The following is a 24,165-nucleotide window of genomic DNA, read 5'->3' as shown; positions in this document are numbered from 1 at the left end:
TTTCCCCAACCCCACTCTCCTTGGCAAATCACCAGTATTTTTTATTTGTGCATTTGGATTCAGTGGCGATATTAACATGCCATTCTGTAAACATACTTATCTTTTAACCATATTCAGGGCCAATAATTCCACACGCTGACTAAAGTGGGAAAATTTTCAAAATGCCTATCATTTTCCACAGTAGGATCCCTATCCAGACAGTCTAGATAAAGGAAAACGTGAAAAATAGAACTCCCTTAAGAGTCAGTTATTAACTGGAATCTGGAGCAATCGGTGTAAGAGATGCCTGGGACAGGAAACCAGGTTTCCTTTGAGAGAAATACGGTCTTGTTTAGGTCTTAGGTTTCTGTGCCAGGTTCTCAGGGGCTTTCCCCTTTGGGGGTGGAGATCCTCTGGTCCGAGACCCTTAGAAGAAGCCCGCAGGGCCCCCTGCTGGGTGCTTTGCCTCATTTAACTCTTACTACACCACGGGGAGAAAGACGCAAAGCCTCCGTTGCACAAAGGAGGATGTGTCTCAGAATGTAAGTACATAAATTGCTTAGGGAATCTCTGCTAATAAGTTTTAGAGGCACAATTGGAAGTCGAATCTGCCTACGTTTCCTTCACAGCCCTACAAGATGCAGACGTGGAGTTGGTCTGACATGCTTTTTCCAGTTTCCAGAATGAATTCTTTGCGCGAAGTTGCTTCTCCTCCAGTTTCCTCCAGGCCCATTACGGTGAGTGTTGGGGTAATAGGATACTGGAGTTTGGGTTTTTAATTCCGGACCAGCGCCTTGTCTTCGCGTCCCGGCGCTGTCCCGGGAAGGTGGTGCTAAGGTTCCGCGGTGTCGCGGCAGGAGCGGGTAGTCGCCTCCAACTAAAGGGGAAGGGTCTATCCCCAGCCTCACGCGAACAACAAACAAAAGACAACAAAACAAAAGACAACAAAACAAATCCTCGCAACCCCGAGCTAGGCAGGGCCTCGGTGGACCGGGGAGAGGAGGGTCGCGGCAATGATGCGCCTCGGGAGCGCCCTCTGGCGAAGACGGAGCGCGCGTGTCCCCGCCCTGGCCCCCCTTCGCCGCCGCCGCCGCCGCCGCCGCCGCGGCGCCCCCGCCCGGCTCTCCGGGTTCGCTCTCGGTCTCTCACTCCGTGAGACACAGACGGCAGCTTTCCGAGCGAGCGGGGGACAGGCTGAGGCGGCGCCAGCACAACTGCGCCGCTCGCCCGGAGAGGACCTGGGCGCCGGGAGAGAAGGCAAAGCCCGGAGCCCCATCCCCTCTCTCCCCGGGGCTCTCCTGAGCCGACGGGCAGCTCGGCGGCCGCGCGCGGCCCCCTTTGCGGCCACTTCGCGGGGTGTGCCAGGACTTGGGGAGCGGCTCTGGAAGAGCCGGGGCGGGAGAAGGCGGCGGCGGAGAAAGGGGGCGCGCACCAGGACGGGAGAGGAGTGAGTGGCGGGCTGGGCGGCGGCGGCGGCGGCCGTAGCCGCGGGTACCTCCCGGCCTCGCCGCTTCGCAGGCAGCACCGCCTCCCGGGCCGCGGCCGCCCGGCCGGGTCCTCTGCGCGTTCCCGGGCTCCGAGCCGGCGCACGATGCGCCCGGCTGGGTTCTGATCGCCGCCGCGCCGCCGCCTCCGCCGCGATGATCCCCCCCGAGCCGCCGCAGCAGCAGCTGCAGCCGCCGCCGCCAGCCCCGCCGAACCATGTGGTGACCACCATCGAGAACCTGCCGGCCGAGGGCAGCGGCGGCGGCGGCAGCCTGTCCGCCTCCTCCCGGGCTGGCGTACGCCAGAGGATCCGCAAAGTGCTGAACAGGTGAGCGGCGGCGGGGGCGCGGAGCGAGGGCTGCGGGAGCCGGGCCCGGGGTCTCGCCGGACCCCCAGCGGCCCTGAGGCCCCTTGGGACGGAGTCGCGGCCGAGGGACACTGAGGAGACCTGGCGACGACGCGCCCCGCGCCTGCTGGGAGGCCGTGGCAGCTTTGTCCCAGAGCGGGCAGCCCTGGGGCGCCCGGGCTGCCGGCTGGTCCGAGGCGGGAGTTCGGGGAGAGGCGGGGTTTGCCGCCCGGCTGCCGGGTGTCTGCGCTCACACCCTCGCACACGCGTGTTGCCTCGGTCCCCTTACCCACTCGGACCCCAGCTTTGCGCCCAGGGAACAGGGGAGACCCAAGGGTGGCCCGGGCGGAGGCGGGAAGACGCGGGGCTGCGGGGATGGCGAAGAAGTCGCCGGCCTCGCGCTGTCGCCCGCCGCGGCCGGATGTCTCCAGCCTCCACGCGAGGGGATGGAGTGAGTCGTGGCGACAGCCCGGGCGGGCAGGAGGGGACCCACTTCTGTCTGACGCTCCAGTTGCCGCTCAGACTCGTCCAAGCTGAGACCAGGGAACGGGAGGCTGGAGGCCTGGATCAGACCCAGGCAAAGTGCAAAAATGTTGCGAGAAGGGTGTGAGCAGGAGGGGCCCGGTGATTCCAAGGCGGGCTAAAGCCAGAGGAGGCGAGCGCAGATCGCCGGCGCCTCCAGTGCTGGAATCTGCGCAGTGAATGGATCAAGGACGAGGCTTTTTAGGCTGCAAACACAGGTTGACGTGAAGATGGGGCCCCGGGTGCCCCTGACTCAACTGTTCCGTGGAGGCGACTTTTTCTACTTAAGGAACTTGAAATGGTTGAAGAGCTGACACTTAAAAAACCCCGAGGATTGGTTTTGTGTGTTTTTATTTAAGTGCGTGTGCGCTTTTTTGGTGCATGTGTGCGGGTAACTCTTAAGGTCGCTCTGTTCGTACAGGTTTCTGTGTAGCACAGTTTTGGGTGGCCCAGACTCCCCATACAGCTATGGGGAATTCACATAGAACTCTATGGGGCTTAAAGCTGTAGTAGGAGCACAAAATATGCACAGAAATAGGAGCTGAAAGATGGAGTATGGTTTAATTCAAATATATATATAATTCAAATATAACAAATCCCAAACCATTCCGGTCCTTTGCAAAGACTTTAACATGTACATTAGCTTATTTGTGGGTACTTCAGTATGTTTCCTTTTATCAGCAAACAAGAAGCAATTCACCGGGAGTGAGGCAGGAGTTGGTAATACAAAGTGAAGATTCTACTTTCCTTTGAGTTGTAGCTTAGGATAACACCTTACAAAATATTACATTTAAAAGACAGTGGCCAAAAGTTGAATCAAGAAGATGTTGGCTTACTACATGCTCTATAGGTTTCCTAGTCTTCACGAACACCTGTGGTTTTTTGAATCATAAATATCTTGGCATTGGATGTTTAAATTTTTAAGCAGAATATGTTAAATATTAATATCCCTCATCAAATTGGAAAAAAGCGTGATGCAGTCGTTCATTTATCTTTGCTTGATTACTAGTTCTTATTGATTCTGTGCAAATTGATATTTAATGAATCTTAGAGTCCAGAATAAAAAGATCACTGAGGAGACTTGGCTGTCATCATTTCTCAGCCAGTAACTAGCCACGTGGCGTGGGGCAGAGCTGCACATCTCCCGGGGGCTTGGTTTCTGCATTTGTAAAACATGTTTTATAGTACTTGTCTTACCGCTCTTGTCATGAGATAATACTAAAGAAATACTAAAGAAACACCTGGACGAATATAAAACTCTACATAATCTCATTTCTTCAGCAGCTTTTTTGTTATCTGAGGTGGGTTTGTGGGAGCATCATAGGCAAATGAAGTCTTAGTACGTCATAAGTAGAATTTAGTGTATTACTAAGCCTTTCAGTGATCTGTGTGACATGAGTTGTACTATTCCTAATTTACAGAGGAAGAACTTGGACTGAAAGATTGGGCCAGTGACATGTCGTCTCAGGTCCCTCTGTGAATGGGAACGTACCCAGGGTTATAACCTCTCCACTTCAATTAAAACATCCAGTTTCCTTTCAAAATTCTATAGAATTTTCAATATAAATTTTATATTGAGTTAATGGTCTTCCCTTGTACTTAAAGGGACAAGAAGAACATATTTCTTCTGAGAAGGAGCATCTTTGGTATGAAGACTGAAAAAAAAAGTCAGATTAAATATAAAAATCTTGATGGAATAATTTCATTAGCATGTTGATGAGTTTGGCTTCTGCACCATGATTATGTCTACAGGAGGTCATTGGTAGTGGCTGATGAGTGACTGGGCTCTACAAACAACAATACGGGAAGAAAGTAGAATTTTAGAGCTCTCCTGCCAGAATGTAGGTGTGGTTTCCCTCTTGTCTGAATCCTCCAAGTAGGTTGGATCAGTCAGTAATGTCCAGCAGGCTGGCCCACTGGGGCCAGATCATAAGCATCTCTGTTCATTCTCTCAAAGCTTAAAATCCATTCTCCCCGGGGCGCCTGGGTGGCTCAGTGGGTTAAAGCCTCTGCCTTTGGCTCAGGTCATGATCCCAGAGTCCTGGGATCGAGCCCCACATCGGGCTCTCTGCTCAGCAGGGAGCCTGCTTCCTCCTCTCTCTCTGTCTGCTTCTCTGCTTATTTGTGATCTCTGTCAAATAAATAAATAAAATCTTAAAAAAAAGAAATCCATCCCCCCCCTTCTTTTTCTTCTTCTTTTACTCTTCCTTTTTTCTTAATGATTCTATATCCTTCACCTGTATTGCTCTATCAACTTACTATCCTCTGGGTTTCAGTTGCTTTTATTTATTTATTTATTTTCATCTGCTTCTGGCATGGAGCAGCTTAGCTGTTAGCAGAAACTGAAGTTGCAAAGCTGGAAGTTTAGAGCCAATATTAAAAAAAAATCTCTCCAATTTTTGGCATGCAGATATATGGTCGGCAGCATTCTATTGCTGTGAGCTGGCCGGTAGTCTCTTCAGTGACAGAATGGGACATTGCACCACTGTTAGTTAGCTCTTAGAATCCCATTGGGCCAAAGAGGCAGTACTGACAGACTGACAATGGTGCCGTGAGATGGGGAGTGTCAGACTACAAGCAGCCTAAGCCCTGTGATTTGCCAGCCATTGGTGGAAATCTGTAACAATAGCTACCTGTCAACCGGAGGAAGAAATGCAAATACATATGCTATCTATATCTACCCAGGGATAAGTTTAAAAAAAAAAAAAGTACTGATTAATAATTAATTAAAGGTACTTGCTGTCAAGAAGCATAGACTGAAAAAGGTAGTGTTATCTTAATGAAATCTGCTTGACATTATTCTGCATCATTTTACTTTCCTCACTATAGCCCCTCATCCTTTCCCCCTTCTTTACAGGCTTGTAGAGTTGGATTGCTGCATTTTGTACATAGCAGTTGGGGCATCTCACTGATTACTCACTTTCTATATAGTGATGAGTTTAGAATCTGATAGAATCCAGGTTTTTGGTGAAAGAGGAGGTGCTAGGTAATTTTTTGAAACCAGTTGATGGGATGTGTCACATTCTTCTCCCTGTGGTATTCAAATTTGTTTTGGCAGTGGGATGCAAGAAATCCAAGATGGCTCTAACGCTGAAATAATTGTTACTTCTTTAATTCCCAGAGATTTAGAATAATGTATTGGTTTGAGCATGGAACAAAATACGGCAAACTCTTCCTCACTTATTTCTTAGCGTGGAATAGTATTTATTACCCTGTCACAGGCAAGCAAGATGTGACAAAAAAGAAAACATTTCAAGGGCAACAGTTGATGACCCTTTCACAAAAACTGCTGAATACTGGTATGGTAGAAAAATAGAGGAGTAGATGCTGGTCTGTATGGTATCTGGAGATTTGCTCCTCTAAAATGATTACTTAATGAAAGGTTTGTGAAAAACGAGTAAGAGCTTGTTTTGTATTTTGTGTGTGTGCGGTTTTATTTATCTTTTCGAGTTGAGTATTATTTTCAGATCTCAACAAAAATAACTGTGAATTTCTAGTTTTGACCCACTTTCTTCCCAAAAAGAGATTCATTGGGTTGTCTCAAGTTATAAAGGGGTTTCTATCTTTTTGAATCCTGTAGTGGGGATATTTAGTAGAATGGAACCACTAGTGTGATGCTGGGTCATCCATTCATTTGATTTGGAACTGATGTCCAACTTCTATTTTGATTCATTTTATTAATTTTATAATTTCTGAAAATTTTTGAGTTGAAGACCAAGAAACGTTAAAGAGGAGAGCACTGGTAGCAGGCCTAAATAAAATCCACATATAAGATAGGTTAGTATGTGTATATAGCATTTATGAGTCATTAAATAAGGTGGACAGAACATGGTGAACTAACAGAATGGCTGCCAAGAACAGGAGTATGCTTGAACTAAGTATTAGGTACAGTTGATGAGGACATAATTTAGGTGATCCCTTTTATCAAGTCAGAAGGCTCTTGTTGAAAAATTGATAGCGAAGCTCTTCCTCAAGCTGCTTCTTCTAACAGATGTCAGAATGAAAGGAAAGACCAACGAGTGATGAGGATAATTGATACACAGTATTCCAAATTGAACCGGGTGGTATGATTAAAAACAGACATTTCTAAGATCAGTAGTAAACAAAGGATGTCGAAGGATGCATTTATTTTTAACCAAAGAACAAAATTTTGAAAATAAAAGATCATCCTCTATAGTTATTTTTCATACAGAGGGCTTGGAGAAATGAGCATTTATATTAAAGTGGTATTTGGTTTACTTGGGATAGAGATAAAATATTTCCAAGTGATGTGTAAGAAAGTAAGAAAATGGGTGCATCTTTGTGTAATTTTCCTTTGAGCTTTCACCATCTCAAGATCCTTCAGAGTCCAGGGCCATCATAATAGAAATCTATTTTTACTGTACACTGCTGTAATAAAAACGATATAGGAAATTAAGTTGGCTGCCCAGATAGTTCTAAAGTTGCCTAATGCAAGAGCTGATTTATTATTTAATTGCCATTTCTCATAAAAGTAGAATGCAGAATGTGAGAATACCACCACGAGGTTTTAGTTTAGCTTTCTCATTCATTTGAGTTCAGGCCAATGAGCACCACTGTACCTTTTTCAAACACATTAATTCTTGATTATGTTTCTAAAAAAAGTATGGTTAAGAAGTTAAACTCCAGTAGCCACATGGAAAAATATCTCACAAATGTTTCTTCCTTTCTTCTTCTTCTTCTTTTTTTTTTTTTTTTAAGATTATTTATTTATTTGTCAGAGAGAGAGAGAGAAAGAACGAGCACACACACAGGCAGGTAGAGTGGCAGGCAGAGGCAAGGGAGAAGCAGCCTTCCCGCCGAGCAAGGAGCCCAATGTAGGACTCAATCCGAGGATGCTGGGATCATGACCTGAGCTGAAGGCAGCCGCTGAACTGATTGAACCACCCAGGCGTCCCTGGCATATTTCTTGACTGTAGCATGAACATATACAAGTATAAATTCATATTCTTGTTTTTTTTTTAATTTTATTTATTTATTTGACAGAGAGAGAGAGATCACAAGCAGGCAGAGAGAGAGAGGAGGAAGCAGGCTCCCCGCTGAGCAGAAGCCCAAAGTGGGGCTCGATGCCAGGACCCTGGGATCATGACCTGAGCCAAAGGCAGAGGCTTAACCCCCTGAGCCACCCAGGGGCCCCATATTCTTGTTTTTAATGGCCAAACCACATGACATCTTTAGTACCGTTAAGTGTATAATACAGTAGTGTTATTTGTGTGCACATTGTCATGCAACATATGTCTAGAATTTTATCATCTTGCAAAACTGAAACTGAATCCATTAAACAACTCCTCTTTCTCCCTTCCACGCTGACCCTGGCAACCAGCATTCTACTTTTGTTTCAAATTGTTTGACTTTTCTGGATACCTCATGTAAATGGAATCATGTAGTGTTTGTCTTTTTGTGACTGGCTTAATTCACTTAGCATAATGTCCTCATGTTGTGCCACCTGAGAGAATTTCCTACCTTTTTTAGGCTGAATAATATTCCACTGTATGTATATACCACATTTTCTTTATCCATTTATCTGTTGATGGACATTTAACTTCTTCCATCCCTTAACAATGGTGAATAAAGCTGCAATGAGCATGAATGTGAAATATGTCTTCAAGATCCTATTTTCAATTTTGGGGGATATGTACCCAGAAGTAGGATTGCTGGATCATATGGTGATTCTATTTTTATTTTTTGGAGTTTTTCATAGCATTGGCACCATTTTATAGTCTCACTCACAGTGTCTAAGAGTTCCAATTTCTCCACATCCTTGCCAACACTTGTTACTTTGTGTGTGTGTGTGTGTGTGTGTGTTTATTGTGGCCATCCTCAGGGTTATGAAGTGACGTCTCATTGTGGTTTTGATTTGCCTTTCCCTAATGATTACTGATACTGAGCAGTTTTTCATAAACTTTTTGGCCATTCGTATGTCTTTGGAGAAATGTCTACTTAAGACCTTTGCTCATTTTTAAATTGGATTTTTGGTGGCTTTTTAGTTGTTGAGTTGTAGGAGTTCTTTATGTATTCTGGATATTAATCGCTTATTAGATATATGGTTTACAAGTATTTTCTCCCATTCCATTGGTTGCTTTTATACCCAGTTGATGGTTTCTATGTTTATTTGTTCTTAATCACTTACTGTGTGCTAAGCCCTGTTCTGGAGGACACATAGATAATAAAACATGATTCTTAGCCTGAAGGACCTCAAAATCTAACTGGGTAATCAGGCACATGTTCTGCTACTGGGAGTGAATCATTATAATCTGTAACCTGAATTTTTATGGAAAATGTCTTATTGTATGCCTCCCCATATCTAGATACTAGAGTCTTATAAATAAGTTGTTCAATATGCAGTCCATATTAAACTTCTCATTCTACCATTTTGACTTTATACAGGGGCTACTTGTATGTACAATAGTTAAGAAGAAATTTCATAGGAAATATCAAAGAAAACAGGAAAATAAATATGTCTTAGAAAGTGTTCTCTTAGAAAAACGTCACGCCTCAGTCAGTGGCAATGAAAGTAATTTGTTTAAGGATACAATTATTAAAAATTTTTAATGATTATTTTCTATTGGTATTAAATTCAAAACTTTCTCTGAAGAAATTTTTAAAAAGATTTTATTTATTTATTTATTTGAGAGAGAGGGAGCCAGCTTGTGCACAGGAATTGGCGGGAAGAGCAGAGGGGGAGGAAAAAGCAGGTTCCCCCCAGGGCCCATCCCAGGGCTCCATCCCAAGATCCTGGGATCATGACCTTAGCCGAAGGCAAATGCTTAAGGGGCTGAGCCATCCTGGTGCCCCTGCCTGAAGAAAATTTATGTATGTGACTCTGTGATGGTTAAAAAATACCTTAAATGCCATTTTGCAAGCTCTGATAATATGTACCACCAGTTCTTGCCATTTTAAAAATGAATTAGGGAAACCTACTACAATTGAATAAACACTAAAGGATTCAAAAAACCAAATCAGTCTAATTCCTAATCATTCCTGACTCTGAGATAGCTAAAGTACTGATCCATTGTATAAGACAAACACTTTACTGTTTTCCATTCATTCATTCATTCATTCATTCAGTATTTATTGAGTTCTTCCTATATGTTGGGCACTACAGGATCACAGCAGTGAACCAGACAGGTATGGGCTGAAGAGGACTCTTGGGTGCCATTGGTAGACTTTCTAACTGTTATTACCTTTTCAGTATAATTTATCAAGGGGACAATTTAAGTAAAGTAGAAATAATGGTAACATACATCACCTCTCAAAAATGATTAGATTTTCAAGCTGATCTAACAGAGGTGTACAAAAAAGCCTCATAATTTAGCTGTTTCACCTATAGGCAAACTACTCAAGAGGAAGACTGAACCCATAATAAAATTACTTGAAGTGTACACAGAGTCCAGAGGTAGATCTTTCCTGATGAATGTAGTACAATTTGTTTCACCCAGAACTTAAAAAAAAAAAAAAGGAGGAGGACTAGCTAGCCATAATGTTTATCTACCTTCAGAATATTAGGAGAAAAAGGAGAAAAGATTTGAATCCCATCCTGCCATTGCAGGGTGAGCCCATCAATAGGTCAGTGCCATGTAAATCAAAAAAACAGAATTTCCTAAAAAACAAGCAAACAAACAAAAAAGGAAAATAGTTTCCTGACAATATGAACATTCTGAACAATAGGAACAGCTTTAAGTGACCTTGAACACATGGACATATGTCACAGGTAAGAGAGATTTCAAATAGGGCAACAGCATGAGCATGAGTTGGGGGAAGGACTGCATGCGTTATTATGTAATTTGATACAACCTAACGAATTAAAATTAGCATTTAGACAGCAGATCAGATTCTTAAATCTTACATTATAAAGTATACATTTTATATTATAAAACCTACAGCATGTGTTCTTATAATAACAATAGTGGTTATATTATCATCCTTTTATAGATAAAGAAACCAATTTTTGTGGCCATACAGCTTAGTGCTTTTGAATGGCTACAGAGGATGGAGAGCCCACACTAGATGGGAGACAGGGCAGGAAGGTTCAGGGATAGCATCAGCCCTTAGCAAGGGCTTCCCTTAGCAAGGGCTGCTATAACGAGATACCATAGACTATGTGGCTTAAACAACAGACATTTATTTCTCACAGTTCTGGAGGCTGGGAAGTCTGAGATCAGAAGACCAGTCGAGTGAGGGTCTGGTGGGGCCTTCTTGACTTGTAGTCAGCCATCTTCTCCTGTCTTCAGTCTGTAGTGCAAGAGAGCAATCTCTCTCCTGTTTCACCTTGTAAGGGTACTAATTCCATCATGGGGATTCCACCCCAATGACCTCACCTCAGTCTAACCACCTTCTGAAGGTCCCACCTCCAGATACCATCACCCTGGGGATTTGGGCTTCAACTCATGAACTTTTGGGGGACATAAACTTTCAATCCATGGCAGAAGGGGGGTAGTAGAAAGGATGAAGCCAAGTATGGGGTAAAAGATAGTAAGAGGAGTAAGTGTCCAGTTTGACAGTATTATGTGGAAGGGAAAAAGGCAGTGGAGTGGAGTAAGGTTAGAATTGTGGGGTGGAGACAGACACTGGGCACTCTTAGGTGCTCTGATAAGGAGTTAGACTTCACTCTAACTCTTGCGGGTTATTGAATAGAGAAAGGACATGATCAGAGATGTGCCTAAATGTGATATTTTGAACACAATCTGTAGGACAGAAGGAGAAGGGATGACCGAGGTATGGGGACAAGTTAGGGACTACCATAGCCATTTAGGAGAGCAGACAAAGGAGTCTAAAGGGGACAGAGGCAGGGACAGGGAAGTGCTGTGATTTGGACAGAATCTGGACCAAGATCAGGAAGAGGAAGATTAGATTATTTTGGAGAAAGTACCCAAGAGTGCCTACAACATTGTGGGTGTTTTAAAAAATGGTATTTAAAAGTTGTTTTGAGGAAGGGATCTGCTCACCATGGCAGAAGAGACCTAGGGTATTGCGGGACCTACACAGCCTGCCAGGAGGACAGCAGCCAGACAATCAGAGTGTGGTCCCAGGACCTGTGCTGGTTCAGAAACTGCATAACTAGAATGTGACATGAACAGAAATCGACAGTGAGCATTTAGAAATATCTATAGATAGCCGACAGAACTTTTATGTCTTTCCTTCTAATATTAAAAATGGGGTCATGTATTTTGGTAAGTTTTTGGGTTTTGCCATTTTATTTTTCTAGTAGCTGGTTTTTAAAGTTGCATTTCACAAAAACATTGCCTGCAATGAATGGAAAGGAACAACTGATATCTTATAGTACATAGTTTGAGAGACACGCACTGGTCCCAGCCCAGTATCCAAGAGGGAGCAACTGGGAGTCTGGATTCAACAGTGAACCTAGAGGTGCATCTAGTCCCAGGGTAGGGGTTCCTTACAGCAGTAGCATTAGGCTGGTGCTAGTCACGGCCTTGGAAATATCCCAGCTGGTGCTATGAAGGCAGTATATTAGCTCAGAGGGCAGCTACATTAAGTATCAGGGACTCAACCCAACAGCCTGGGTCGGGACTCCCACCTTAGACGCTAGGCAGGGTGACTTTTACAAGTAAGAAGTGGTACAGCACAGCACCCTAGTTCTGTGAAATGGGTTGTAAGTGGAGATGCTGCCTTTCAGGGATCACGAGGTGAAAGAAAGCACATTCTGAGTGAGAGAAAGGAGAGTCAGGGTTCCGTGGCTGCGGGCATGAGTGGCAGAGCCACTGTTAGGGCTTCATTTCAAGCTCTGAGGAGCAGACACTAGGAGCTCTGCAGCCATTCGTCAGATGATGACTGTGCCGCGTAAGAAGCATCATCTGGATATTGGGGATACCGCAGGGAGCACGGCATAAAAGACCTCCACTGTCATGGTGACTGCATTGGAGTTGGGGCAGGCAATGAGCAAATACTAAGAAAGCTATCCTGTTGTGCTAAGTACTACACAGACAGTTAAAGTGGGGGGAGGCAACAGAGAGGCAGTGGGTGGTGCTTTGACTTGAGGGGTCAGAAGAGGCTTCTCTCTCTCTCTCTCTCTCTCTCTCTCTGGTAACACTGAAGCAAAGACTGGAATGATCAGAAGATCTGGCCACGTGAAGGTCACTCCAGGCTGAGATGCTAAGGTGAGACAAGCAGGAACAATGTACTGAAAGGGAGGGAGACTGAAGTGCAGGATGGAAGCCAGCAGAGGAGGGGAGGAGCTCACAGGGGACCGAGGCATTAGATCTTTTAGGGCCTCAGAGGCCAGGAGACGACTTTGGGTTTTGTAAGTGGGAGGGGGAGCAACTGGAAGGTATTTAGCAAAGGAGTAATCTGGTTAATGTTTTGGAAAGACTATTCTAGCTGCTGTTGGAGAATGGATTATAGGAGAAGTAAGCGGTTAGTGGAGGAAAGAAGGTGTTGGAGGCTTAGACTGGAGGGTGGCAGTCGTGGTAGAGAGAAACAATCCTGTTTTGGAGTGATCTGAGCTGGGAGACGGAGTCCATGGGACTAGGTGAGTGACTTGAAAAGGCTGCTGAAGGAAAAGGATAAAACAAAATTCCACTTTGGGGGGCTTGAGAAATTGAGTGAGTGAAGGGGCCTCTGTCTTAAGATGGGAAGGACAGGGAGAGTAACATATCTGTGGGGAAAAAGTCAGGCAATTGCTTCTGGCAAGTTCTTTTAGAAATGTCTAGTGGAGATGATGTCCAGTGACAGCTGGAGTCTGGTTTTCTGGGGAGAACACGGGGGCTGGGGATTTGCATTTGGGGGTCACCGGGTGGTCCTGGGTGAGATCATCTGGAGAGACAAAGTGAGATAGCGGAAGAGAAGGGTCCGTGGTCTGTCTGGGCAGGGCATCCACCTCTGAGCTAAGGACCTGGAGGAGGAGAGGTCTGAAGGAGGAGAGAAAAGAGAGAGTGTGGTATTCAGAAGCCTAAGGGAAGAAAGGAGGGAGGGAGGAGATAAAGGGTGCACGGCGCTGAAGTCATCAAGGGAAGGAGACAGGAGTAGGCAATGGCTCAGCAAGGTGGGAACCTTGGGGGCCACGAAAGGCACAGGTTCAGTGTGGTGGTACGTGGAAGCCTGAATGGAATGGATGGGGAGGGAAAGTGGGGAGGGGGCCTTCAAAACGTAACTTTTGAGAAGTTTTTCTCCAATGAGGGGCAAAGGGAGAGTCTCTTAATAGAGGAGATAACACCAAAGGTCTGTGTGCTCATGGGGATGGTAGTGTGTTAAGGGGGAAGTTGCATGTGTGGGAAGGAACAAGATACGGAACGGAAGAGGGGAGAGCCTTGAGAAGGCTAGTTGGTGGGATCCAAAGGAAGGGGGGAAGGTTGGACACTCTCCACGGTACAAGAGAGGAACACAGCATGTGGGTGTAAATGAAGGTGATTTGGTAGATTTTGATGGGAATAAAAGTCCGTTTCTGGCTGGGGACTTCTCTTTCTCTTCGAGCTCTAAGGCAAGGGTATCAAGGAAGGTATGAGAATGAAGGAGCTGGGTGCTGGGAGGGGTGTAGGACATCAGTGCCGAGGGAAGTGGGTCCCAGTCATTTTGAAGAGTCAGAAAGAAAATATACGAAAGAAGTGGAGTAGGATTGAGGGACAGTGCTGTGTGCTTATTTGACATTTGTCGGGGGGATGACGTAGGGGGTGTGATGGGCAGAAAGAAGTCTGTCCTGGATAGGGTTAACTCAGAAACATATCTGGGCCCAAGTGACACGGGAAGCAAGAACCCTCTGTGAATTCAGCTATGAGAAAGTCAAGATATGAGTACAGGGCACACCTGGGGAGCTCAGTAGGATTTGTGTCCTGAATACATCTGGGAATAGGGTGTGAGAGACACAAGAGAGAATTTAAAGTCACTCAGAGATTTTGTGTCTGGGCTGTTAGTATGATGGTGTCCCCTTCAGAATGTGATCGATATGTTCTGTTTCAGGCAACTGACTTAAGTTTTAGGCTTCAATTTTCTCATTTGTACACGAGTTAAACTAATCCTACCCCTTCATTTCCTGTTGCATTTTGGGGATTTTTAAATGAAATAACGTCTGGGTGTGGGCTTGGAAAGCCGCCAAGCACCATGTAGTTGTTATCCTTGTCACAATATTCAAAGGGGAGTGGGGTCTTCAGGGGTTTGAGCTGCCTTCAGGCTCCTGACAGATGCCAACTGGTGCCCTCAGCGTGCGGAGGCCTTGAGTGCAGGCCGCAGGCTGGCCTTCTGGTTTCCCTCCTGAGCCTTGTCAGTCAGAATCTGAACAGGAACCCACCCACTTGTGAACAAAGCACAAGTCTTTACTTCAGTGTATTCCATTTGTTGAAAGCTAGATATGATGATGATGATGATGATTTGGTTTGTTTTAAGAAAGCCTCTTCTTGGGAAGGCTCACGTGGCCGAAGGTGTCCGTCCCGCTGTGTGGTTGTGCCTCTCAGAGTGATTAAGGCTTCCAAAGTAGCTGTGGTGTGTAAAGGAGTTCGACAGGCTTCGGGGAAGGGGTTAGTGCCTCTTGAACTGGGAGGTTTCAAAAATGAGCGTGGGCCTAAAAGGCTCCATAGAGGCCGGCAGTGGGACAGACAGAGCGGCTCAGAGGGAAGGGACAGAGCAGCTTTAATGTGCTAATGAGGGGAAGCCCAGATGCCAGCAGGATCAGAGGAGCTCTTTGTGACACTGGGTTCCTGAGGATGGCTGGAGTCTCTGTCCCGATCTGTATCCTGCTGTAGGCAGAAGAAACACTGTGCTCTCAGAGAGGGTCCTTTCCTTAACACATAGCCTTATAGACCACTCTGAAGGCCGGTGGGTGGTGAGGGGCCTCGGAAAATCCCAGGGTCAGGTGACAGCTTGAAAACAGGGAGGCTGTGAGGTGGGGGGAGGTGAGTGTGGGAGGACAGAGGAAGGGTCGGGGAAACTGTTCCGGATGGTGTGTGTAGTCGCAGAGAGACTAAGATGGATATTTGCAGCTAATTACAAATTAATTACAAGATTAACCGTTGTCCCTCCAGTGCTGCCAAGCATGGTGAGGGCATCCAGGCCTGTCCAACAGGAGGTGATGAGTCTTTTGAAAACGGCGCAGGGCAGTTTCTAGCTAGTTGTGGAGTAAGTCTGAAACATCGTGAAAACCAACCAAACAGAAACCACCACCATCACCCAGTGAGCGCTGGAATGAAATTCATGGTCTGGTTGCTTCATTCAGTGATTGCTCTGGAATTCCTCGTAGGGAGGGGTTGGAAGCAGGGTCTTGAAGCTGACTGTGCATAGCACGAACATGGCATTTTAAAGATTGTGTGTTTAGGGGCGCCTGGGTGGCTCAGTGGTTAAGCCGCTGCCTTCGGCTCAGGTCATGATCTTGGGGTCCTGGGATCGAGTCCCGCATTGGGCTCTCTGCTCAGCAGGGAGTCTGCTTCTCTCTCTCTCTCTCTCTCTCTGCCTACCTCTCTGTCTACTTGTGATCTCTCTGTCCAATAAATAAATAAATAAATAAATAAATCTTTAAAAAAAAAAAAAAAAGATTGTGTGTTTACTTGTACTTTCCCCATCTACTGATGGAGGGGTTGGGTAACTAAAGCTTCCCCAGTCATCTGGTAAGGAATTTTCTAGATTTCATCATAATGTCTAGGGTTGTTAATGTCTCTGGAAATATGAGTTCTCAGATAAGAGAGACAAATGAAATGAAGATGATCAATCCACAGTATCCTGACCCTATCTTTGTCTCCTGCTTTTCCTTTCTGAAGCTTTCTGGGGTATATAAATATTTAATATGATGTACTATGTATATTATTTTCCAAATAATGATTATTTGTAATCAGTCTTTGTCTACCTGTCTTTTTCTCTCTTGCTCTGTTTTTCATTCTTACTCTCTCTCTCACACACACATACACACATACACACATTGACAGATGATAGTTTTCCATTGGAATAGTTTGTCTTTCTTATTTGAAAACAGCCATCACTTTTCCTTACCATGTTTTTTGGGGGGCTCAGAGTTGGTTCAAGAAGAATGCTTTATTTTTAACACGTTTTATTTTTATTTTGGAACTATACTGAATTAGTATCATCTAAGAAAATAAAAATATTCTGTGTGGAATGACCTATGAACTAGCTTTACCTGAAAATGTCCCTGGGCCTACAGAATAGCCACCCCAGCCTGCATTTCCCTGAGCCATAAATGGTTTTATTACAATACTCCAGGCTCCGGGTGATAATGAGTCTGGTGACTTGACTTTAAAAATTTTCCCTTTCCGCCTGCTTTGATTCTAACAGTTTGTGTGATTTGTGTTTTTCAGGCAAAATTCTTCTACTCCCCCTTGTTCTCTTCCTCCTCCTTGTCCTTCCTTTAAAAAAAAATTCCTCTTTCCTCGATGCGTCCCATTTATTTTCCGCACCTCATGGGATCCATGCATTTTGGATTGACCTTCCCTAGTGAAAGCTGGGCGCTCTTGATCCTAAAGAAATATAGGCAATGAGGTGCTTGCTTGAGCTGGTTTTAGAAGATTGATCATTTGCAACTCTAATGCTGATAAATGGACTCATTTGTGTCCAATGCAAAGGGACCATAATTATTACCTCCCTAGCCCCAAAGTTAATTGCAACCTGAGACTGTGCCTTTGACTGTGACTGAGGAAAAGCACCATTTAAAGCATTTATAGCAATGGGTATCAGATCACTCATTTTGGATTCAATTTGTCAAAAATGGTGATTATGTAAAGTATGCCAAAGGGAATGCATGCAAGTGTGGGCTGATGTGCCAGGACTGTTAGTGTGTTGGGCTGTGGATTGGTGAATTGAGATACAACAAAAAACTTTTCTTACCAGATTGGTGTCTCCCGTTTCCCTTTGTCACAACTAGAAAGCAGTTCATTGGATTTAGGAACCATTGGATTTAGAGAACGCTCTCTGCCTTTTGGCTGCAACTGGAGAGGCAGGTAAAGGGCCAGAGTCTACAGTGCATCCATTCTAAAAAAGGAATTTCCTTGGGCCAATGTACTCTCCCACAAACTCTTCCAAACGGTGGTTGGGGAAGATAAGACATACGCGAGGCACAAAAGATTTTTACGGGGGAATATACAAGGACTTGGAATGCTGGTGGTGGGGTGGAGGGTGGAGGGAAGCCTTGCAGAGAATTAGCCTTGCTTTTATATTACTGCTCTGCTGTTTTAACCATTAAAGTAATTGGCTTCATGAGGCATAGAATGTTGATTCTGGAGCCTCTTAAGGAAATGCTAGCAAGTGAACAAAGGAAAAAAAAAAGGCACAGAAGACATGTGATATATTAATGAATCAAAGACACCCTCATTCCTTGTCAGATTCCCCATTTTGGTGAATTGCTAGCACTGTCTGTGGAACTGCTTTGATCTTAGGGAGTGGATAAAGCAGAGCCATGCCTGGTGGTGCCTGGCGCAGAGTGGGTACTCAATGGATTTTAGTTTTTGTTTTTAAAAACTGATCAGTGGAAAAGAAGGGTATATAGACAAGTATAGAAAGATAGTTTGAGTGGTGCCAGAGTTAGGAAAATACCAAGGTGTGCTATGTAAGTCCTACTCATAATTTAAAACTCCACAAGTGTCTATGAATACTTTTTTCCTTAAAATTTTCAATTCTGTCCTGCCATGAAATTTTCCGTGCAATAATCCGTTGTAGAAATGAAAAGAGAAGTCATTTAGAGATTGCTTTAGGCAGCAGAAGTTAAGAAGGGGGCTAGCCTGCTTACTTTAGCAACATAAGGCTCTGATCTCAGGGACCTCAGTTTCTTATCCGCAAACAGGTTGTGTTGAGGACTAAAAGAATAAGAAGCACGTAGAACAGCATCTGACATATAGAAAGTCCTACTCAAACCTATTACTATTACTATTGGCTGGTTTAGTGCTTTTTGCCCAGAGCTCCGCATAGCCCTTGAACATAACGTGTGTTGGCAGTACTTGTTCGATGAATTAATGTTATGCTTATAGTGATCTGGACAAGGAATGATAAGAGGAATATATGTACTTAGAAGTCCTTGCTCAAAGTATTGGTTGGATTTTTAGAGTGTGGGAGATTGTACCCCTAGAGAGCCATAAGTGTTTTTGCCTGGAGGAGAAGAACCCACAAACATGGGAAAGCAGCAGAGATCAGCTTTGCTGTCTTTGGAGTATTGTCCAGGGTTCCCCACCGGTGGGGTTGAGCATCACTTCCCAGAAGATTTTCAGAGGCATACTGGTCAGTCAGTGTTCGAGAATGTATCTGTGCAACAGCTATGAGAATTTTGACGTGTCATTTGAGATACATGCTCAGTAAATCCCTGTACAGCTCTTATGGTATACGATTATATGTGACAATAAATCCCAAGGATCTTTTGACAAGTCAAATGAAATTTGTTTTTAAAGCATATAGATGGCCTTTCTTCTTTGTTTGCTGGTACCTCCGAATAAAATGATAGCCCCGCCATTTCAGGAGTGGCTCATATGTGCTTGTGTCCTGGGAGCAAAGAGCCCATGCCGACAGTTAAGTTAGAGTTCCAACCCAAGAGTTATTTGCTACCTCCATATATTTAGATCATTCCTGCAAAGGTGGACTCAGGATAATTTGAGAAGTTATCTGCACTGGAGTAGAACGGAAATCAGCATAATATTTTTTTTTTAAAAGTGTCTGTTAGCTTAGTTGGCTTCTAAATTTCTGCTCCAGGACCCACAGATGCGACACATCAGGGAGCAGGCCAGTGCCATAGGGTTACTCACTGTCACAGCCTTTCCCCCTCCTCTCTCCGGCCTCTGTTGCATCACTAAGGCGGGACGTTTTATCCGCTGTGGAGTGATGAGACTTCTGCTTTATGACATTATCAAAGATCTGCATACATAAAAAAGAGTAATGAAGTCATTTGGCTTCCATTCTTGCTATCATTTGTATTGCCTCTGCGCAGGGTTGAGTGAAGCAGTTTCTGTCGCTGCTGTAAGCAATAAGCCTCGAAATGTTAAATGCTGACTCAACATAAGCATGTCTGCAGAAGAAGATGATTAACTTGAAGAGAAGCTAGTGTCAGCAAGAAGAAATACAACCACATATTCAAAAAGGATATGGAGTATTTACATGTGACATTTTCAGGAGCTATTGCAAATAGAAAGAGAAAAATACAGTAGCGTTAGGTGGAAATAAGTGTACTCTTTTGTGTCTATCCTTGGCCTTGGAGATTTTTTGTCCTTCAGAGTCTCTTGATGGTTCCATCACTAGTGCATCCATTTTGTTCCAGATGGTTCTTATAAGCCTATTAGTTTTTGGCATTCGTCTGGATTCTGGGGCTGGCAGATTGTTGTCGATCTTGGGACAGGCACAGTTCCCAGGTTGGCCCCATTGGATTGAAGGGAAGCACTAACTTTAGATGGCGGGGGAAGAAATTTCTCTTTCCCTGTTGGATTTGATCAAGGAGACATCCGTCTTGCTACTGGCTGTTACTGTCAGTTACCTTATGACCATGAAGGAAACCAGCCTTTGAGTGTCACTGATGCCAAGGACAGCAGAATGGAGACAGAGAAAGTGCCTGCATCCTTGAAGATAGTCTCGGGCAGCTGACGGGTGTACCACCAGCTTAGAGATGGCTCCATTGCTGGACTTACATGATGTGGCGTCATAACTATCCTATCCATTTAGGCCAGGTTAAGTCGAGCTTTATTTTCCTTGCAGTTGAGAGCTTCCCTAACTGATACACATTTCTCTGACTTTGCCCTGAAAGCAACAACTATCTACGAACACTACCAGTGGAGCCTATTCATCTCTTGCAGTATGGACACGTGTGCCAAGGGAGAGCAGTGTGTGGTGTGGAGGGCTGATTTTCCAGGATGTGGTTGCACAGAGAGTAGGAGGAGTGGGCTCCTGTGATGGGGAGAGGCCATGAATAGCCACACCAGTCTGTGGGCATCCTGAGCTGCTCCCAATTAGACAAATACATTGAGGAGATTGGAGTGCTGGGTGATGGACTCCCCCATCACATCAGCCACTAATTCATTTGTTCCATGAGCGTTTATTTGAGCCTGCTTTGTGCCAAGCTGGTGCGAGACACCACGTGTAGGAAAGATCTCACAGTGGACAGTGGAGAAGCATGGAGTGCCCGAAGTGAGGGACTAGGGAAGGCTTCTGAGCATGTGACAGCTAAATTGGCAACTGGAGGCTGAGGAGGACTTTGCCAGAATAAAGAGAGGAGTGTGTGTGTGGAGGGGGGGAGGTGGGTTGGTTTAGAGGGAATGGTGTTTTAGACAGAGGAAGCATCACCTCAGAAGACCATGAGAGTGAAAGCGTGGTGCATTGTGGGGGACAGAAGTGGTTCAGATGGCTGTGGACCCACCTGTGAGGGAAAGCGATGCTAGAGGCCAGCAGAGTAGGTAAGGGCCAGATAATGGAGGGCCTTGGAAGTGTGTCCAGTTGGCTGTGCTTTATCTTAAGAGCAGTGAGTGTACTGAGGCTCCACGCAGAAGAATGACAGGACCAATTCACGTTTTCGTAAGCTCTGGCTGCCTGCGGTACAGACAGTGAATTTGAGCACAGCAGGATCATTGCAAGGAGCCCAGCTAGGAGACAGTTCCAGAGGAGAACTGGCACATTATGATGCTCCCCTAACCTATCTTTTCTGAAGCTATGGGTCTTGATTGTAGCTACTGCTTAGGAGAAAGGTGAATTGGGTTTACGGTGGTCAGCGTTTGATTTCATGTGGTGTAATGATGGTATGACCTCAACTCTCTGAGTTTTGGTTTCATCATCTGTGAAATTACACAAGTACACCTACCTCATAGGGTCACTGGGGAGAGTTAGGTAAGATAATATATTTATAGCTCTTGATCCCATGCCTGAAATATGCTAGCCATTACAGTTATTAATACTTAGCCTAATAAATGTGCAAGGAAGCGGCACAAGAATGAAGGCAGAAGAAGCGTTTTCTGTCTGAGTTCCTTTGTAGTCTGGGAGTTGAGAGTCACACCAACATCTTATTATGTTGGGGAGCAGGACTTGTATTTACCATATAGGCAGCAAATTTCCAATCATACTTGCTCCTGGAAGGCAAAGAAATAGAAATCAAGACAGAAAATGATAATGAAAGGCATGCTGAGTTTGGGGTGAGAAAAAGAGCAGAGAAGGGATGTTGAACTCACAGGGCAGGGAGAGAAGGGGGCCTGGACCTAAGAGATGCTGGGAGCCAGGACTTCCAAAAACCTGGGGCTTCTTGGCAGTGACAGCATTCTTCAGGGATACACCTCGAAGCTCCAGATGAAGGCAGGAAACAGGTGTATTTGTTTTACCACAGGGTCTTTTCTTTTTTAATTCTGGAGAACAGCTGTCACGTCGTAGATACCATATTCAACAAATATTTGTTGAATGGATGACTATGAAGAGATGGCCTCTTCCGTGGAGTTATGAGTTCTGGGGTCAGAATTTCTGCCTGAGACATAGGCACAGGCTGGGTCGGGTTCCTTTCCTTGGCCACCTACAAAGCAGCCTTGTAGTTCTCTTGCAATTAATAGAGAAGCTAATGAGAGAGGCTAATCAGTGGCTGAGGAACTGATTCATGGAGAGAGAATTCTCGAGCCAGATTTTGAAAGAGAGTGGATTCTTCCCTTGGGCTACGGAGGCGGCTGTGTGGAGTCAGCAGGTGGACATCGCTCCCTGCAGAATGTGGAGATTTCTGAGTCACCAGAGAGAGAATGCATGGCTTTCAGCTTCCCTCATCTGAATCCATTTCTGTACCCAGAACATTGGATTATAATTTAAGATGTCAATACTTATTAGTCAGAAAAGGGCCAATCAGTTTTCTTTGTGCCTTGCTTAAACACAAACAAATCCCCTCCAAATCAATTGGCGAAAACACGGTGATTTAACACTTTACGCAGTTCTGAGTTGAGAACCGGGCTTCCAGAACAGTTATTTCCTATGATAAGTTTCTAATCACACCTTAGATTCCTGCCAGAGATTGATGAAGTGTGCGCCACAAATAGTAGTTTGCTCTTTGTTCAAATGTTCCACTGTGAGATACCATACTTAGATCTTGGATGAAGACAGCTTGGAAATTTCTTGTTTCTTGGAGAACAGTTGTGGAAGTCAATCAGATACACTCGTGGCTTACTTTAGTGAGCTGTACATTGCCTGCCATTCTGGGTTACTTCTAACCAGTACCAAGAGCGTTAGGGGAACAGCTAGACAAGTCATGATGATTATATGAGTCAGGAGATACGTGTGTGTGTGTGTGTGTGTGTGTGTGTAAAGAATTTTGATACACTGTATTTAATATATTTGCATATACAAGTATATATAAAATATTTTTTTTTAAAAGATTTATTTATTTATTTATTTGACAGAGAGAGAGAGATCACAAGTAGGCAGAGAGGCAGGCAGAGAGAGAGAGAGAGGAGGAAGCAGGCTCCCTGCTGAGCAGAGAGCCCGATGCGGGACTCGATCCCAGGACCCTGAGATCATGACCTGAGCCGAAGGCAGCAGCTTTACCCACTGAGCCACCCAGGCGCCCCTAAAATATTTTTATATAAATAAATAGGTATATAGGTGTATGTATTATATGTGTATGTGCACACATGTGTATTAAGAGACAGAAAGAGAGGGAAAGAGAAACAGGAAACGAGAATTTATTTATTTATTTAAAGATTTTATTTATTTATTTGGCAGACAGAGATCACAAGTAGGCAGAGGCAGGCAGAGAGAGAGAGAGGAGGAAGCCGGCTCCCCACTGAGCAGAGAGCTCAACGTGGGGCTCGATCCCAGGACCCTGAGATCATGACCTGAGCCGAAGGCAGAGGCTTTAACCCACTGAAGGCAGAGGCTTTAACCCACTGAGCCACGCAGTGCCCCGGGAATGAGAATTTAAATCAGCTTGTGCAGTTGTGGGGGCAGGCAAGTCCAAAAATCTCTAGGGCAGTACAACAGGCTGGAAATTCAGACAAATTTCTGACACAGTGTTGAGGCAAAATTATTTTTCCAAGAAACCTCCGTTTTTGCTCTGAAAGCCTTCAGTCGATTGGATGAGACCCATTCTATTATCCAGGTAATCAGCTTTACTTAAAGTCAACTGATTGTAAATGTCAATCACGTCTATAAATCCACTGATAGCAACCTCCAGACTAGCACTTGACCCAAAACTGGGCGCAATAACCTAGCTGAGCCGACACATAAAATGAACCGTCACCGTGATGGTTACGGGATGGTGATGGTGATGGCTACAGCCCTCAGACAGCCTGGCATCACCACGTATCAGTCATTGTGCCAAATGCCTGTTGATACCACTTTGTTTCTTCCCAGTGACAGAAACCTAACTCAGGCTGGGCTGCAGTTTATTGTCTCATATTTTCGGGAAGTCTGGGATGACTAACCTCAGGCACAGCTGGATCCAGCGGCTAAAAGGATGTCCTCAGGACTCTGCCTTTTGCTCCATTGCTTGGGTCTGCTTACTTCCTTTTAACTTTTTTCTATCGACAGGCTTTCTTCATGAGGAAGGCGGGATTTACATCCTCTGATTCAGTGAGCACAGTAGAAAGGGGCTTTGCTTTGCTATAGCCTTTTATAGCAATTCCAGAAAATGACTTTGGCCTGGCTTGGGTGATATACTTATTCCTGGTCTAATTCCTAGGTCCCAAACCTGCAGCTCTCTGGTCGGTACTGCTTGGCTTGTCTCTGGGTTGGAAGACATCAAGATGGAAACCACAATAGAACCGGTGGAACGAGGGAGGGCATTGCCACACTTCGGCCTCCTGCCACTGACAGCATCCCGTGAACACCTCGTTGGAAAGGAAACTCCCCAGTGGATACCTCCAAGGACTGGACTGTGTGTGACAGGGTCACATTGCCCGGTGACAGAAGTTCCTTGAAGCCAGTGTTATAGAAACACT

At 45.0% G+C, this 24,165-nt stretch overlaps 1 protein-coding gene across 4 annotated transcripts in view; it reads left to right on the top strand.

Annotated features, from left to right (window-relative positions):
* Positions 1–465: 465 nt before the first annotated feature.
* The window catches only part of SLC35F1 (solute carrier family 35 member F1), a 391,058-nt gene continuing 367,358 nt past the window's right edge, over positions 466–24,165 (top strand). The window contains exons 1-2 of one of the 4 annotated variants that reach the window (XM_032339696.1): positions 466–521; positions 609–716. Coding sequence is in view for 2 of the 4 variants with exons in the window: in XM_032339695.1 (XP_032195586.1) it covers positions 1,620–1,792 (173 nt within the window). In the remaining 2 variants the exon portion in view is untranslated. Of the gene's footprint in view, positions 717–1,076; positions 1,793–12,149; positions 12,466–24,165 lie in introns of those variants that run through there. The other 3 variants (XM_032339699.1, XM_032339695.1, XM_032339697.1) reach the window with 3 other exon arrangements.

The sequence above is a fragment of the Mustela erminea genome, chromosome 4 (assembly GCF_009829155.1).
Source record: "Mustela erminea isolate mMusErm1 chromosome 4, mMusErm1.Pri, whole genome shotgun sequence".
NCBI classification, from domain to species: domain Eukaryota; kingdom Metazoa; phylum Chordata; class Mammalia; order Carnivora; family Mustelidae; genus Mustela; species Mustela erminea.
The sequence above is the reverse complement of the archived record's forward strand: the minus strand, read 5'-3'. Positions and strand labels throughout refer to the sequence as shown.